This window comes from Vanessa cardui, chromosome 29 (assembly GCF_905220365.1).
Source record: "Vanessa cardui chromosome 29, ilVanCard2.1, whole genome shotgun sequence".
Classification (NCBI taxonomy): domain Eukaryota; kingdom Metazoa; phylum Arthropoda; class Insecta; order Lepidoptera; family Nymphalidae; genus Vanessa; species Vanessa cardui.
The window spans coordinates 3,080,907-3,100,954 of record NC_061151.1 but is presented as its reverse complement, the minus strand read 5'-3'; the positions used below and the strand labels follow the sequence as shown (position 1 = coordinate 3,100,954).

At 32.8% G+C, this 20,048-nt stretch overlaps 1 protein-coding gene across 1 annotated transcript in view; it reads right to left on the bottom strand.

Moving 5' to 3' along the window:
- LOC124542024 (fatty acyl-CoA reductase 1) overlaps positions 1 to 20,048 on the bottom strand; it is a 32,852-nt gene that overhangs the window by 10,878 nt on the left and 1,926 nt on the right. Inside the window, exons 2-3 of the mRNA XM_047119981.1 lie at positions 6,789 to 6,931; positions 4,550 to 4,643 (exon numbers count right to left, since the gene is read on the bottom strand). Of these exons, the coding sequence (XP_046975937.1) occupies positions 4,550 to 4,643; positions 6,789 to 6,925 (231 nt within the window). The 5' untranslated portion in view covers positions 6,926 to 6,931. The remainder of the gene's footprint in view (positions 1 to 4,549; positions 4,644 to 6,788; positions 6,932 to 20,048) is intronic.

Sequence of the window (20,048 nt, the reverse complement as noted above, 5' to 3'; positions counted from 1 at the left end):
ATGGGCCACCTGATGGTAAGTGATCACCATCACCACACCGACGCTGTAAGAAATATTAACTATTCCTTACATCGCCAATGTGCCACCAACCTTGGGAACTAAGATGTTATGTCCCTTGTGCCTGTAGTTACACTGGCTCATTAACCCTTCAAACCGGAACACAACAATACGGAGTACTGTTATTTGGCGGTAGAATAACTGACGAGTGGGTGGTACCTACCCAGACTGGCTTGCACAAAGCCCTATCTATCACTACCAAAGTTAACATTATATAATCGTAAATCGACTTTTAAGTAGTCTAATATTACTCATTTCAATTTACTTAGGAGAACTCTAACAAATATTTTCTTTGTTTTTATTCATTGATATGTGTTGAGTTAGATTTAAACCTACTTATCTTTATTACATAGTATAAAACAAAGTCGCTTACCGCTGTCTGTTTGTATGATAGATCTTTAAAATTAAGCAACGGATTTTGATGAGGTTTTTTTAATAGATAGAGTGATTCGAGGGGAATGTTTTTGTATATAATAATACATGGACAATATAGTAAAGAAACAAGAAATATTCCGTTGTATAATTAGTTTTTTTTATGGTATATGTTGGCGGACGAGCATAAGGGCCACCTGATGGTAAGTGGTTATCATCACCCATAGATAATGACGCTGTAAGAAATATTAACTATTCCTTACATCGCCAATGTGCCACCAACCTTGGGAACTAAGATATTATGTCCCTTGTGCTTTTAGTTACACTGGCTCACTCACCCTTCAAACCGGAACACAACAATACCGAGTACTGTTATTTGGCGGTAGAATAACTGGTGAGTGGGTGGTACCCACCCAGGCGGGCTTGCACAAATCCCTACCACCAAGTAAAACCAGTAGTACCACCAAGAATTAACATTGCATCCGTTTGAAGCTGAGGTGGATCGCTAATCTTATATAAGTTCATAACTCATACCTACATGCTCGTATACACCTACATATTAATGAGTAGAAAAAGTCAGTTCATTATTACGTTTTAAAAGAACACACAATATTATTTACTTTTAGTGCATAATAATATGTTTTAAAGTAGTGTTTTGTTTGAAGTCGGTTTATTTTTGTTAAAATTTTTGTTTATTAACCATTTAAAGCAGGTCATTAATTACGAGAATTAAATAAAGTTATATGAACAGGCAGTGGGTTCCAATTCTTTCTAAATTATAGTGAAGTTTTTTGTTTTGTTCAAATTTGGTTCAGTAAATTTTTACAATCTCCTATACTTGAAAGAACATATACATATCAAAACATGTTATACCTTATGTAAGTAGTGTTTTGTACCTACCGATAAGAGTACATATGTATACACATATATCTATTCTTGATCTATTGTTGAAGATATTTAATATATAAATCAAAAACATAATAATATGATTGACATAACGAGTAGTATATTATAGTTAATATATAATTTTACTTATATATATGTTATAAACTCTTACAAATCGTTAGTGTGCAAGCACTTTATATGTCGACATAGCCTAAGCCGGGAATGGTGCAAATTTCGTCATGACAAGTGCGCAAGCGCATACTTAGTACGACTTGTACTGCGTTCAAAATATTTTTTACTATAGCGAATAAATAATGATATTACATATCATAAATGCTGGTTTGTTTTTGTGTTACGGATAATACCAGCAACTAAATGTATATAATTTCACAAACGTTCGTTTTTCTTTTTTTCATTATTAAATACTGTTTGAAATATGTATGAACCAAACTTATTAATAACTATTTTTGCCAGTGGCTTTGCTCGCGTTTTTGGGATGTGGTTTGTCTGTCTTATACAGATACGAAACCTTCGTCATTTCCTTCAAAAAGAATTAGCCCTTCTTACTTCTGCGTCTTCTAAGTCAACAACAACAACAGCCTATAAATTTCCCACAGCTGGGCTAAGGCCTCCCCTCCCTTTGAGAAGGTTCAGAACATATTCCACGACACTGTTCCTATGTGGGTTGGTGGAATACAAACATGGCAGAATTTCTATGAAACTTATGCAGGTATCCTCACGATATTTTTCCTTCACAGCGGAGCACGAGACGAATTATAAACACAAATTAAGCAAATGAATATTCAGTGGTGATTTCCTCTAGGTCATTATTGCTAAATGGAACGTGGTATTGGAACAGCTTGATGGAAAGCGACATCAAACTTCAAAGGGAAATTCTATTATCTCTTAACTTACACATCAATGAGAACCAAACCCACTATTTTTAATTTTTAGGCGACATTTAAACCAATGTACTATTTAATATATATATTGAACAACATCACATACATTTCTGATCTCAATGTACGTCGCTGAAGCACTTGTGTTATGGAAAATCAGAAGTAACGACGGCACCACAAATACCCAGACCCAAGATAACATAGAAAATTAATGAACTTTTTCTACATCAACCCGGGACCTCGGAGTGGCGTACCCATGAAAACCGGTGTACACACTACTCGACCACGGAGGTCGTCTAACCTAACTATTTAGGCTTCAAACTAAACATTACATGGTGACATCTATTTATAGTTAAAATAATTTGTTACCACTTGGTGGTAGGGCTTTGTGCAAGCCCGTATGGGTAGGTTAGAGGCCCACTCATCAGTTATTCTACCGCCAAATAACAGTACTCAGTATTGTTGTGTTCCGGTTTGAAGGGAGAGTGAGAGTGTAACTACAGGCACAAGGGACATGACATCTTAGTTCCCAAGGTTGGTGGCACATTGACGATGTAAGGAATGGTTAATATTTCTTACAGCGTCTATGGGTGATGGTGATCACTTACCGTCAGGTGGCTCATGTCGTCCGACAACCATACCATAAAAAAAAAGTTGCTTCAGCTTTTTTGCTATTAACGTTTTCCTCGTAAATGCCTTTTGTATACGAATATTACTTAATTTTATGACGAAAACGCACGCGCCATTTGCGTTACGTATGATGACATATCCAGTGAGATGGTGGAAGTACCGTCGTGTCATACTTTTAATACAAACATGTGTTTTGCAAGTGTATTTGTTACACTAGTTGTAGCACGCTGCTTCACTTGAGTTTAGGAATTTGTTATCGAGTGTTAGATATAATAAGTACCCTATTCGTTTTGGTTCAAGCTTGCTTTATATGAAACTAGTTGTTACCCGCAACTTCGCACGTGATTTAGGGGTTGGTTGTCATGTGTTAAGCAAAAAAGTAACCTATGTCCTTGGAGTTCAAGTTTGATCCTTACTAATTTCATTGAATTCAGTACACTAGTTTGAACAAGATAAAGAAATAGACAGACAGTATTACTTTCTAATTTATCATATTAATATTGTATATATGGATATATGTATATAGTATAGTAACTAGTTGTATGGCAGCAGATCTCTTAGGCATAGGTTCGTAGGCCAAATAAAATTAATTGCTTTCTGTGACGGCAATACCGCTTGGCCTCCCCTAATGGACGACAAACAGCTGACGTCACGCTTTCTTATGACGTCATACCCCCTCTTATCCCCTCAGCTCCCTTATATGTGCTTAGCGCGAATACTTATGTATATACTTTGTGGTACGTTTTAATATAACATTAAGAAACATTAATTTGAAAACTATAATAACTATTAGTGTTGAATTAAATGTCAAGATCGAAAAGTAGATTCTATCGAGAAACGGCTAAGAAACATAGTTTCTTTTAACTACTATTTAATGTAATGTTGTCTTAAATTTTCGCGATTATTACACATTTAAATAAAACTAATTATAACGGATGAATCGCGTATATTAATTATTTTTAAACATCCCGACGATATTTAAAAATAATTAATATACGCGATTCATCCGTTATAATTAGTTTTATTTAAATACTATTTAATGCCTCAGAGTTCAACTTCTTGTGCCAAATGACAATAAACATCAACAAGGCGCTCCTCGTTACGATTATTCTGTGCCGGAGCCCTGTCGCAGCAGTTAGGAGGCCCTGAATTATTTCCTACATAGATATATTCTTCTAGCCCTGGAGTGTATAGACTAGAAGAATGTTTAATATATGTGCGTCATACAAGATATATGTTAAGGTAGAAATACACACACATGAAACCTACCATTCATTATTTTTAAATAAGTACGTCAATGATGAATGAATGAATGAAATATACCTTATTGTACACCAAGGAAAGTACATAAAATTTTAAAACAGAAAAAAAACAATGTTATAGTCTACAATCGGCGGCCTTACCGCTAGAAGAGCGGTCTTTTCCAGGCAACCGGTTGGCATAGGACATTATAACAAATAAATTTTGGGTAGAGGTGTACTATAATACAAATATAATAAAGTAGTAAAAATAATACATACATATATAATGAGAAAACACATAATATATATAATTATCTTTGGTGCCAACTTAGCCTTACTGTAAGGCGCAGTAATTTACGGACAATAATTTTATTGGAAATAAGTCATAAAACCCAATCAATTAATAAAAGATAAATTTTCAAATGTTATTTATCTTTATTTTCTATATGACATAAAGCAACTCACCGCGTCGTTGAGCATTTCTTCCAATCTCTGTTTCGGCAACTTCCCTTTCTTCGGACGAACTAACAGCATTATCTTTCCAATATCCGGACATTTTCTGTAAAATGAAGCACAACAATCTTTACTCCTTTTAGTTTAGCAATACCGGATTTAACCGGTATGAACTGGTTCAGACCAATATTCTTAGCAAACAAACATATTAATAAATCGGAAATTATATAATTGGCTAATTGTCTGCACTTTTAAATCAATCTTATATTATTTAGTAGAGGTTAAGGAACCCAGTAAAAGTATTTTAAATTTCTAGTACATTTTTGCCGAAAAATGTCAAATTAAAAATTCCATATTTAAATAGCGCACAAAAACGCTACTTGGACAATATGGCGCTGCAACGTTGGTAACGTCACTTGCCTGTATTTTAATCTGTGGTACATATAATAGGCAAACAAGGTTAACAAGCAAGTGACTTCATCATAAACCCGGCCAATCAGGAGCGTTTTGTGTCATGTGACAAACGTTTAAAAAATGCATTTCTATTGAAATTTTTAAACTCATAATATATACTGATAAGAATAAATGACACTTTATTTTTCCCACTGTCAAATTATCATGCATAGCTCATGTAGCGAAACATAATGTTTCACTGAACTTAAGACTATAAATAGATCTTTTCAAATCCGCTTTTTACCAGAAAAAACCGGTTTGCATTCATCAGAACAATTGTCTAATCCGAAAGATCAGAAGTAACATTAAAATTACCACGGTTTTTTTTTGGTACAAATAGTTCTTTGTTTAACATTCAAATAATAATAAAATTAACAAAGTTATCATTTGTTTTATTTTTAAAATATTACAAGATAATAAGAGATGGTTATCTCCAACGAATAACTAATATAATTACTATAATTTTTAACCAGTTGAAATAGAAATAATGATTAAGTATCTACTAGATTGAGGATTTTAGGAATGATAATTCAACTTCCTTTTTTGCGACGTTTATAGTTGAAGTACAAAATCATTAATACTAATTTTACACTTGGTGGTAGGTCTTTGTGTAAGCCCGTCTGGGTAGGTACCACCCAATCATCAGTTATTCTAACGTCAAATAACAGTACTCAGTATTGTTGTGTTCCGGTCTGAAGGGTGAGTGAGCCAGTGTAACTACAGGCACAAGGGACATAACATCTAAGTTCCCAAGGTTGGTGGCACATTGACGATGAAAGGAATAGTTAATATTTCTTACAGCGTCGTTGTCTATGGGTGATGGTGATCACTTACCATCAGGTGGCTCGTATGCTAGTCCACCAACCTATACCATAAAAAAAACTATATATATATATGGTATCGTTAACTCTGTAAGTATTAATTTCTATAGATTCACGTATTCTAACCACTGATAAATAATTGTTGCTCATATTTTAAACTAGCGGCCCGTCCCTTTTGTTTTTTCTCGCTGGAACGCATTACGTGCTTCCCCCACGTGATGGAAAGTGGGGGGGGCTGCGATTCCCAGGTACGCCGGGTTTACCCACTAAAAAACCAGCGGTACCCTCTCCGTCTTTCGACGGGCGCCACGGGATCGCTTACGCACGCTACAGTGACGGTCGGTCTCCATCATCTGGGGGGGATTCCCAGGATACTAGCGGCTCGTCCCGGCTTAAAATTATTTTTTTACATTTTAACCTTTTATTTATATAGGTATTTTTTGTTGTTTTTCCGACTTGTTTAACAATTGTCGTTCTATTTCAACTTATTTACACAAAAACCTTAATAAATTATACACCTAAACTTTTCTTATGAATCCCTCTATCTATTGGTGAAAACCGCATGAAAATCCGTTCAGCTGTTTTAGAGTTTATCGTGATTATACAGACAAAAGCGGCCGGGGAACTTTGTTTTATAATATGTAGTGATAGGAATATGCCTTTCTTGGTGGTAGGGCTTTGTGCAAGCCGATCTGGCTATCCAGTACCTATGTACCACCCACTCACCAGTTATTCTACCGCCAAATAACAGTAGGTACTCAGTATTGTTGTGTTCCGGTTTGAAGGGTGAGTGAGCCAATGTAACTACAGGAACAAGGAATATAACATCTTAGTTCCCAAGGTTGGTGGCACATTGACGATCTAAGGAATAGTTAATATTTCTTACAGCATCAATGTCTATGGGTGATGGTGACCACTTACCATCAGGTGGCCCATATGCTCGTCCGTCAACCTATACCATAAAAAAAATGCCATACCTTAGAAGTTTCTCTACCAGCACCTTCCCCATGAAACCAGTACCACCAGTAACGAGCAGAGTCAGCCCCTTGAAAGTATCAGATATTCGGTCTGGCATCGCGTCCAGTTCCTCTGAAGAGAAGCCCTCGGAAGACATGGTGATCTGCAAGACAAAATCATTAATAAATACAAACTTAGTATTTTGTCGAGATGGCCCAGTGGTTTGAACGCGTTCATCTTAACCGATGATTGCGGGTTCAAACCCAGGCAAGCACCGCTGTTTCATGTGCTTAATTTGTCTTTATAATTCATCTCGTGCTCAGCGATGAAGGAAAACATCGTGAGGAAACCCGCATGTGACAAATTTCATAGAAATTCTGCCACATGTGCATTCCACCAACCCGCATTGGAACAGCGTGGTGGAATATGTTCCAAAAACCTTCTCCTCGAGAGGAGGCCTTTAGCTCAGCTTTGGGAATTTACAGGCTGTTGTTGTTGTTGTTGTATTTTGGATTATTCATTATTAGTAGTCGCTCGCGGCTTTGTTCAGATTTTAGGGTGTTGGTTGTCATGTGTTAGGCAAGAAAGTAGCCTATGTCCTTTTTTGGAGTTAATGTTTGCTTCATACCAAACTTCATCAAATTCGGTTCAGCGGTTTGATCGTAAAAGAGCGACAAACAGAAAGAGTTACTTTCGCATTGTAGGTAACTGATATTTTGTAGGTACTTATTTATAAAAACCAAAATATAAGTTATTGAAATAGGCTTTTACAAGCACTTTTAAATCGTTGTTTAACAACTATAGTAAGTGAAGCTACTACCAGTTCTGAAAGTAGATTCTACCGAGAAGAACCAGCAAGAAATCCAGTATTTACTCTTTTTCAACATTTAAAAATACAATTATGTTAGTTAAATAAACTTATATATGTGTGTAATATATTCCTGGAAGTCAACGTGTATTAATTCCAGGCTATATACTAGCCTCTGCGAACGACTTCGCTCGTGTGTAAGGGGATCTTGTTAGATAAGTAGTATTAATAATTTTGCAATATTTAATTGAATACATAAGATTCATATGTAAAACTCTTTGTAACCCGTAGTTTTCGTTGGCATACGGTACAGAAAACGTTTTTGGGTAATGGTATACGCATATTATAGTAATATACCGGGAAGTATAACCAATTTACCATTTACAAAATTTAAAAAATTATTAAGACTAAATGAATTAATAAATCTTATAGAAAAAAAAACGCCTGGAGTTAGGCTCGGGTTCCATTCCAGGACACTAATTACTGTAAAGAAAAGCATTGTAAATCTGTTTATATGAAAAGAGCAACTATGCGAGTTTCTTGCCGTTTCTTCTCGCTACAGGCTTTCCGAAACGGTGGTAGTATTTAATTTCAAAAACATTTCATTGTGAAGTTTAATTGAATCTTAAAATAAAAAAAAGTCTACTTAAGAACACATTGTTTACAAAAATATACAATTGATGACGTAAATCGGTTTTGCTCCTAATTTGGGATGTTAAGATGACAAATAAATTTGCTTCTTATAACGAGCACCATTGTACATTCACAATGGAATTCCCCGTACTGTAAACATTGTCAAATGAGCCGGTTTTCGCTTGCGCAATCGCAGAGATGACATGTCATATACAATGTCACCTGTCATTTCTTTGACGGAAAAATGACACTTATTGTACTGTATTGCGTTATTTCGTTATGTAATTATTTATATGGTGTAATATTAAGAAACCGCGAAATACGCTTCTAGTAATTAACAGGAGATGGCCCAGTGGTTAGAACGCGTGCATCTTAACCGATGAATGCTGGTTCAAACCCAATCAAGCACCACTGAATATTCATGTGCTTAATTTGTATTTATAATTCATCTCGTGCTCGACGGTGAAGGAAAACATCGTGAGGTAATCTGCATATGTCAAATTTCATAGCCATTCTGCCACAAGTGTATTCCACCAATCTACATTGGAACAGCGTGGTGAAATATGTACCTAATCATCTCCTAAAAAGAAAAGTAAGCCTTAACCCAGCAGTAGGAAGTTTACAGGCTGTTGTTGAATTTACATTATGGTGGACCTTTGCCCATAATATTGAAATGCGATAATAAATTACTGTCTGTTACTCTTTCATGGACTATGAACTAATGAACAGAATATTTTTTTTATTTATTTACGACGCTTTAATTTCAAGTTTAAACAAACCCTAAAACGAGTAAATATGTGTGCGATAACTAGTAATACTATAAAGTAACTTGCTGTTTATTTAAAAACATTTATTTGTGCTTACATTATAAACGCTGGCTGATCCCTACGAGATAGATCAAAGTAATGTACTACAGAATTGTACCCTTAAAAAGATCTAAAAAAAATCCGCGATGGTATATGTATATCTCTTTCTTTTTTTATCCTTTAGTTTTTACAAGAAATAATAGCTTATTATCAAAGCGATATTAAGCAATACAACATGAATCCATATCCTATAAATTAACTTCAATAGATTATACAGTCTGGGTAAGGAAAGCAAGTTACCTTAAGATCTATTTTCGTGTGCTCAGTACGAGCGATAATCTGCTTTACCGATCGAGAATGACATATTGCGTCGCATAATTTGATGTTTAGATTCAAAAGGTACTAAGAGCTTAAGACTTGATAAAGGAATTAATTTAAAAACTGACTAAGGTTTTCGTACTCTGAAGTCTGACTGTAGGTAATTTCGAAAATTTTAAATGCAGGTGCATAGCGGTTTTTAGAACGGTTTGTAGCACAAAGCTTATAACATAAAGTTATAAGCTTGGTGAATAATGACATACTGTAGTTATTTGTTTTATACTATGTAGTGATATACTATGTAATGATTAGTCAAACTATCAATGGAATAGCGTCGATTTCCTGTCAAATTTTGTTTGTTTGGCTTTTGTCCTATTGGAATTGAAACAGAGTTGAACAGTCGGAAAAAAAACATAAAAAATGTCAGTTCCGCTTATTTGCAAACAATACAATAGGTTGTGACCTGCAGTGTGTGTAGTGCTTACGATTTGTTTGTTCGTTAAACCAACATTGGACCCAACGTTTTTACACATTCGTCCTTGGCCCTAAAGTTTGTGCAATTTCTTGAAGTACAAACAGTACTTGAAGATTATGAAATTGTGAACGGTACACGTATAAATACTTATCTATATCGTTAATAATGTACGAAGTATAATACTATTGATATTATCAATTTTGAAATAGAAATTATATTATATATATACTAGCGTTGTTATTTGTATGAATTTAAGCCGTATTATGTATCAAGAATTACGGGGCGACAGAATTTGTTATTTACGACATCACATCTTCTAAAGTTATCAGCGCTTCTTCTATTATTCTACTATATTGTCCATGTATTATATACAAAAACCGTCCTCTTAAATCACTCTATATATTAAAAAAACTGCATCATAATCCGTTGCGTAGCTTTAAAGATTTAAGCATACAAAGGGACATAGGGACAGAGAAAGCGACTTTGTTTTATACTATGTAGTGACGTATAATAATATTTTCATTTTAATATTTTAATTCTTTAATTAACGATAGGTTACCGTGACGACGCCGCATCACGCAACCGAAAAGAGCAGCCAGTACTGCACGGACATAATAATTATTTTTTATGTTTAATTCATGAATACTGTTAACATACAAAAGATATGACTGTCGTATCTCAAGTTAGGGACATACAAATATTTTTACATATATTTTTTATAACTTTTCCAACATGATTTACAATTGTCATTCTATTTCAACTTATTTACACAAAACCTTAATAAATTATACACCTATACCTTCCTTATGAGTCTATCTGTCTATTAGTGAAAACCGCATGAAAATCCGCTCAGTAGTTTTAAAATAAAAGTAAATTTTATCCTCAGTTACGATTAAGCTGAATTTATTTTTGGTTAGGTTAGGTAATAGTATTCCACTAAGCCCTACATACTCTTATCTAATAATACTTCTTGAAAGTATTTCGTTAAATGTTAATAAATGTTGACTTAACCTAAAATAATCTGTCCAAATTTAATTTTTTGGTTTAATTTATTTTATTATAATCTACATTCCTAATATATACATAGCTAATATTCCTAATAGATGTATAGATCCTTTTAAAGACTATCAGCAGAGGTCGTATAATTGCGCAGGCATGTTTGCAAAGGCAGGTAGACTTCTGTTTCTCTTGGAATAGTTCCACCGGCTTTACTTGCTTTCCGAAGCTAACAGACTTCCAAACTTTATAGCCCAACTTTGGACTTGATCCCAGGACCTCGAGATCAGCGTGCTAATAATAAAACAACCAATAACAATTCGCGTCACTCGTGACGTCAACGTAGCTGTGACGTCACGCTCTTACAATTAAGTTCAAGGCCAACAATTTCATTGTTTCAAATCAAGATAAACGCATTTGTAAATATGTTTTGTAACGATATCATTTCAAATGTGATATAATCTTTTTTTACGACTTGATAAAAAAAAAAACAATTGTTTAAATTAAATAAGACCTTTTCTGTTAAAGTGTTTAATGACTAGCTTATATGACCTAGGTTGAGTCTAGGTCTATACCTTGGGAAGCATTTAAAGGCATCCAATTCCCAAAATTTTTTGGGTTGCATCGTATAACCATCAGTCATTAGTGAGGGAATGGTATCTGTGTTAACACACACACATGGGTACCTTATTATCACCAACTCGGTATAATATGGTCCTGTCAGAATTGATGCTGTCCGCAAAATCCAGGCTACTACTACTACTTCAACATCACTAATATTACCAAGAGGTCAGTTTCGTTACAAGAAACTTTCATGTGTATAGTTCCTAGAGGCAAATAAAAATTAAGCAATACACATAACACTTGGAATCTGTAAATAATTCACTTATAAAGTTATGACTGTTAATATTCCGATTTTGTACAAAGATCTATCCTTTTGGGGAGAGTTTTTTTGAGTTTATTACAAAACAATGCGAGCTTTGTTTTATTTCACTAGGACAACCAACAGTAGATACTATATCAGATCAAAATATACAAAAATTACATTACAAAATTAACTTGGCAAATGTTCTACTATTCAGGTAGTCTTACCACGCACTGTAACATTGCATAATATATATTTAAAATATAAATTAAACCTAAGCAATGATAATAGATGAAAATTAATTACTTATGTTAAGTAATAATTAATAAAACCAATAAGATGGTACCATACAATTAGAACTGAGCAAATATAAAATTATTTATTTTTCGATTGAACTGAGTCTAAATCTTTTACTTGATTACTGATGGTGATGTATAACAATGATAATCTCTAATCTTTCATTATTATTGTTTCATCATTCATTCATCTTTCATCTGAGATGTGCAGGTTTCTCGCGATATTTTCCTTCACAGCTAAGGACGCATTTAAACTGAAAACCAACCAAGTATTTCAGCGATTATAACAGCAGGTTACCTAACGATTTTTAACTTTAGCAGTACGAAATTAATTTTGTAATGCCAAAGTTAAAATGCCCCAGATTTGTAACTGTGACCTTGTGACGTCCTAGCCATTGGACCATGTCGTATGTATGTGTGTCACTGGGGCACAAGAGACAAGTGTTGAATGAAACAAATTAGCAATTAGGGTAGCCCAAATTACATTTAATTGGGGGTAGGACTTTGTACAAATTTATCTAGATAGGTACCACATAGTCATTAGATATTCTACGGACTAATATACTCAGTAATTGGCTTGCGGTCTGAAGATTAAGTGTCAGTCTAATATCATATTTACCTAGGTTTGGTTGGTAGTTATTTATTAAGAGATGGGTAATATTTTTTAAAATTAAATTACTATAAGCTATAGTTACGAATTACTTTTCAGCTATTGAGCTGAGTCCGACAATAAAAACAAAAACTATATGATTATATCTAATTTCTTTTCTACGATTCTTTTCTATTGCCTCCATGTTCGAGTAGTGTGTACAACGGTTTTCATGGGTACGCCATTCCCGGGTTCGAATCCCGGCCGGATCGATGCAGAAAAAATTCATTAGTTTTCTAGGCTATGTTGGTTCTGGGTGTTTGTTTTTACTTCTGATTTTCCATAAACAGTGCTTTACATACAAAAAACCTCCTCGAATCACTCTATTAAAAAAAAAACTGCATCAAAATCCGTTGCGTAATTTTAAAGATCTAAGCATACATAGAGTTGGACAGCGGTAAGCGACTTTGTTTTATACTATGTAATGATTATGAAAGCTAAACAATTTCACATACACGAGTTATTGAGCATCGCATAATTAAATGACACCTCTATGCTAACTCGTTACATAATCCGAGCGCATCCGCGTGCAAAACCAAGTGCAAAATTACAAATAACAGTTTTGTAAGTCTGTGCGTGAACAGTGAGGCAACTTCACAGTTCAATAAGTTTTTAGCACAATGTAAGATGGTTCAACGAAAATTATAACGTTTTTAAATCGTTCGTATTTCTTTTGGAAACCATATCACTTACGACCTTTCGATTTTAACGATGTTTAATTGAGTAAATAATTCATTTTTGTTTTGGAAACCATATCACTTACGACATTTCGATTTTAACGATGTTTGTTTAAGTAAATAGTTCATTTTCGTTTTGGAAACCATATCACTTACGACCTTTCCATTTTAACAATGATTATTTGAAGTAAATTGTCCATTTTTGTTCTTGTAACCATATCACTTACGACCTTTCGATTATAACGATGTTTATTTGAGAATGAAGATTTTTACGTCAGAGTTAGTCTCACGGATACAAAATTATTAAATAATATTACTATTATGATAACAATCTTTTTTTTTTAGTAGTTTTTGTTCTATTTCTGTTTCATGATAATAAGTATTACAACCATTAAGACATAAATATTCGTGTTAAAATTATAAAATACGAATTTATACATATAATAAAATTGAAGTCCGTTTGTAAATGCATATACAAGTATACACGGTACATATACCAAAATAGAACTATTTGCCATTTTTGTCTGCCTGTTCCGTCTAATCTCTGGAACGGCTGGACCGATATTGATGGGACTTTCCCTAGGTAATAAAGAGTAACATAGACGACAAAAATAACTTATTTGTCAAATACAACTACGAACGAAATCCACGTCCAAAACATAATAAAAAATCAAAACAAATCTGTAACTTATTTATAAATCAGATCGCGTTCTCGTATTAATTCTGTATGTATGTATTGTACACCCTCTATATCGTTCGTTAATGTCGTAAACAAAATAACTTATTATATATGCAGGTAATAAGTTAGCCTTTAAACATTTGTTTCAATTGTTTTTTTTCAATTTTATTTTTTTAACGATAATTAATGAGTATATTCCTTACTGTTACTACTATACTATATACTATACTTATATACTATACTATACTTATTTTTATTATTTTTTTATATACTCTTTATTGCACACCAATATAGACAAAAATAATAGGAGTAAAACAAAAACAAAGAAAAGAAAAATGTACAATAGGCGGCCTTATCGCTAAAACAGCGATCTCTTCCAGGCAGGGTGTACAAATTATTTAATACATAAAAAATAGATACAATATATACATGTATATATATGATACATAAATGAATATTCCATAAATATATAATAATATAATATACATACACATTCTAAATATATACATCTACATACTATAGATACTTACATAATAAATAAAATATTTAATTATAGATTATGTATATATTATTTTAAAATATATAAAAAAAATGTCAGTGTGGGCCACGTCTCCCAAGAAGACGTCAAGAATGAAATCCAGGGAAGCTTTGCTGATGTTTATTATAAAATAAGAGTCGAGATGGCCCAATGGTTAGAACGCGTGCATCTTAACCGATGATTGCGGGTTCGAACCAGGCAAGCACCGCTGATTCATGTGCTTAATTTGTCTTTATAATTCATCTCGTGCTCAGCGTTAAAGGAAAACATCGTGAGAAAACCTGCATGTGACAAATTTCACAGAAATTCTGCCACATGTGTATTGCACCAACCCGCATTGGAACAGCGTGGCGTAATATGTTCCAAACCTTCTCCTCAAAGGTAGCCTTTAGTCCAGCTGTGGGAATTTATAGGCTGTTGTTGTTGTTGTAACATATGATATAAAACGCCAAAATGTTTAATGTAAAATGTAAAAAAAGGCACGGGCATCGCGAGCCTGTGAATGTTGTACTGAAACGTGTGAACTGAATAAAAAAAAATTAGTATATTCGTTACACAATTTAATTTAAGAATTAAGTTAACATAACAATTTTGATAACTTGTATTTTAAATAGATATTGTTGTACATTAAACAAAAAATCATAATCAAAATTTAATTTAATCAAAATTCCACAAAAACATTTTAATCGTCATTATATATAATTATGTTGATAGTAATCTAACAAGAGTTTTGAATGTAGAAACGAGAAGAATCGACAGTAACTTCGATCGATCAAATAATTTTAATTCGTATTTAAAAATCACTTAGTACCACCCAGATAAAATCCTACTAATATTATAAATGCAAAAGTGTGTGAGCATGTACGTATGTTTGTTACTGTTTCAAGAAAAAACTATCAAGAATCAAAATCAAAATAAACTTTATTCAAGTGGGCTTTTACAAGCACTTTTGAATCGTCATTTTACAATTAAGTGAAGCTACCACCGGTTCGGAAAATAGATTCTATCGAGAAGAACCGGCAAGAAACTCAGTAGTTGCTCTTTTTCAACATTTAAAAAAATTATAGTCTTAATACAATTATTTAAATTAATATATGCTGCCTGGAAGTCAACAGGTATTAATTCCACGCCTTTTTATCATCTACAAAATCTTGTATCGAATACTACGCCTTTTTTACAAATGTATTTTTTATAAAAAGATATATTATTATTTTGCTTTCTAACATTGGGTAGGGTAAAAATAATAATATGGAACGGATATAGGTTATACGTCAGAATAACATATAGGTTACAATTTATAACCATTTTATGTAATTTGGTCATAACATAACGGTACATAACAAGTACTCATGCAAGGCCGAGGAAGGTCGCTAGTATATATAAAATAAAAATAAAATATTTGACGACGTCCGTGGTTGAGTGGTGTGGACACCGGTTTTTATGGGTTCGCCACTGTGAGGTCCCGGGTTCGATTCCCGGCCGAGTCTATGTAGATTACCATAAGTTTTCTATGTTGTGTCGGGTCTGGGTGTTTGTGGTACCTTCGTTACTTCTGATTTTCCATAACACAAGTGCTTTAGCTACTTACATAGGGATAAGAGTAATGTATGTAATGTTGTCTCATAAAAAACATAAATAATAAAAATAAAAACATATAATAAGATTAATAAGGTTCACACGAAATGTAAAACATATCACGTGTTTAATTATAATCTATAATTAGTTTTTAATTAATATACGTTTTGGGAATCAAATTTGCGATAAGAAAATTTAGCTCAAGTCATGATATTAGTGAACAATTATCATAAACAAAAATTGATGAAACAATTAGAACAAATCATTCCAACTGCAAGAGGACAAATACAAAAAAACAACATTTGACCTTGAATTCACGCGATACGATTGATCGAGAGTTAGAATTATCTATGATAAACATTATGGTTTTGCGTTTTGGACAACGAAGTATAAACGTGTTATTTGGAATGGTATAAGTAGCTAAGTGTAATAGTATTGTATTCAAAACAAAGGCATATAAATATTAACTATTTTAGTTTAGTAGTAGTTAGTTTTATATAACTAGTGTATAAGCAAATTAAAATAAATTATTCTAAGGTGTATTTGGCGTCTATCTTACTTCGATTTTCTCATTTTATGGTCCTTTTTGCATCAAAAATTTATCATCAAATCATTATCATTATCATCATTACGTAGTACAAAACAGAGTCGCTTACCGCTATCAGTTCCTATGTATGCTTAGATCTTAAAATTATGCAACGGATTTTGATGTGGTTTTTTTGAAACAAGGATAATTTTATATGTTTCTAATGTGATGTCGTAAATGAACAAATTCTGTAGTATATTTAGTATCAGTATTGCACCCGTGCGAAGCCAGGGCGGATCGATAGTAACTTATATTGTATTGCATAACAGTTAATATACAAAACAGTCGGGGTAAGAAAAGGTTCGTCACCTTAAGATCTATTTTCGTGTGCTCAGTATGAGCGATAATCTGCTTTACCGATCGAGAATGACATATTGCACCGCATAATTCGATGTTTAGATTCAAAAGGTACTAAGAGTTTACGACTTGATAAAGGAATTAATTTGAAAACTGACGAAGGTTTTCTTACTCTGACTGTACTGAGGACGAATTGAACTCGACATCTATTGTTTTAACAGGAAATCAATTCGCATCACGTACTCTTAATGTCATGATATGTACTATATCTGAATATATATGTGTAACTGGGGTATCATCTTGACGTTACTATGACGATATATATTTATTTCTTGTTTCAATTTAGCTAGCTTAATGAAGCTGTGTTAATAAAATGTTACAAAAACCGCATCAAAATCCGTTGTATAATTTTAAAGATCTACGCTGACATAGAAATAGACAGCGGTAAGCAACTTTGTTGTATACTATGTAATTATGAGATTGGAAAAAGCACCTGCTGTATTTCTTTTGCCAGCTTTTCTCGGGTGTTAATTTCACACCGGAAGTAGATTTTTCAAAATCAATAAGCTATTTTGACACTTCTAATTGAATTAAGATTTTGACATTAGTTTGCCAACCAGCCTGCCTTTCCCCGCGTATCTACTCTGGCTTATAAAATACTTATTATGTACATACTAAGAGTAATAAAGGTTGAACAGTTGACCCTATCATCTTTAAAATTCCCGCTATTTCTGAGGTCAAAGCGCTCAATAATTTTCCTGCTCATAATTATTATAGAGCCCTGCCCTTTCAGCTTAGTCGGACCCTGATGTTATGTAATGTAGATCTATACTTTCGAAATAGATAATTTAAAGCAACCGGATCGAACTGGTAAATATTGAAATTAATTGGATTAGTGTTCAATCGAAATAAGTATTTAACTTTAAATTTATTTATTTAGTAAAATAGTAAATATTGTACAACATCACATACATTACTCTGATCCCAATGTAAGTAGCTGAAGCACTTGTGTTATGGAAATCAGAAGTAACGATACCACACTCAGACCCAAGACAACATAGAAATCTAAGGAACTTTTTCTTTATCGACTCGGCCGAGAATTGAACCAGTATAAACACTACTCGACCACGGAGGTCGTCATATATATGACGTATTAGTTACTTATTGATTGACAGATGAAACACTACCCTAAGGTCTGAAAAGAAAATACCCTGAACTGAAAACAGCGTTTCTTACGCTTCTTAACTTAGCGTTTTTTTTTTTAATCTTCACACAATATTAAAGAATATTAACATGTGAAATAGTATTTGTCGTTGATTTAACTTTTTTTTTAAGTATATTTAGTAAAAGGTAAAAAATATACAGCCTACGATTGGACTCTTTAGTATAATTTAGTATTTTTTTTAATGTAATTAAGTTGAAAGTAAATGAATAGAGTATGACATGTCTATAACGAAATATTTTCGTAGTGGTGACCACGTACGGTCAAGTGATTCATGCAACAATTGCAAGTTGCGAAAATATCTATGCGATCGTTCCTTCAAATGAACACGCGATGTTTATCGTTAAAATGGCGGGTTATTATCGATTAGATTGTTCACGAGAAAAAGACAAAATAAAGCCGAAATATCGAGCTCCACTAAAAAATAAAAATAGTACTTCACTCCACTAAAAAAAAAAAATAGTAGTGATAGATATCCGTTTTAAATAACTGTAATAATAAAAATAACCTTATTAATTTAAAATCTTATAAACAATGATTTTTCGTGTCCTTTATTTGTGTATCTTATATAAATCTTACTTGTGTCATATAGTAATTGTAATTAAAAAAAAAGTGACAGCCTGTAAATTTCCCACTGCTGGGCTTATAGGCCTTAAGGCATCATCTTCCATTAAATAATATTTATATGTATCTTTATATTATGACTAAATAACATAAAATCATTATAAATTGTAGCCTATATGTTATTTTGATATATAACCTATATTACTGTTAAATTTCATCCAAATCCGTTCAGTAGTTATTTTGTGAAAGAGTAACAACATACATACATCAGCACAAACTTATTAATAATATTAGTAGGAAGTAGGCTTATTATAACTAAATAGTAAGCCCTTGTCTTTGTATTACATAACTGAAATAACTACTTAAACAATACAGTGCAACCTCGATGTACCAAATCGGATGGGAACAAGCAAATATTCGTTATATCAAGTAATTTGCTGACCTGAGGTTTGTTTGAGGTCAGGTTGGTCTAAAATTCGTTATAGACAAAAAAATAGTTTTATTCACCTCAACATTACGTACATATCTTATTATAACAAATATATATGTATTTTCTATTAAAAAGACAATCAGCTAGATAACAAAATATTTTTCTTTCTTAATCAAAATTAAATGCAGTAAAAACCGTAAAAGGTACATATCTTGATTATAACTTTATATGAAAGTTATGGATTGACAATATTCGTTAATTAGAGGTATTATACTTTTTGATTTTGATAGTTTAAAAATTCGTTATATAGAGGTTGTTCGCAAAAAATGTTCGCAATGTATATTGTGCTTATTTATTAGTTTAGTTATAATTATTTATTAGTCTATAATATTGATATGTATATATATGTATATGTGTGTGTGTATGTATGTATATATCTGTATGTACATTGTATAAGTATTTACATGTAGATATTTGTATGCAATATATGTATAATACCGACTTAGCACCACCTACCCAACTTTCATACAACCTTATTGGGTTGTCTGGAAGAAATGGCTACATAGCCATAAGACCGCCCGTTGTACTCTACAATATTATCTAATTTTTGTAACATATTATAATGTGTATCATGTGGTGTACAATAAAGTATAAATAAATAAATAAATATACTTTACATTGACTCTTATGAACAACTCAAGGGGATTATGAAAAATTTGAAAAATCGAGGAAGTCGCTACATATATTTAAAAGTTATACCAGATGATAAAGCGTATTTTGGAGAATATTAACTTTGTACTTAGCGGTTTCTGTACAATCAGACGATCGAGGTGATAGGCACAATTTCATACGATTTTTGAAAAAGC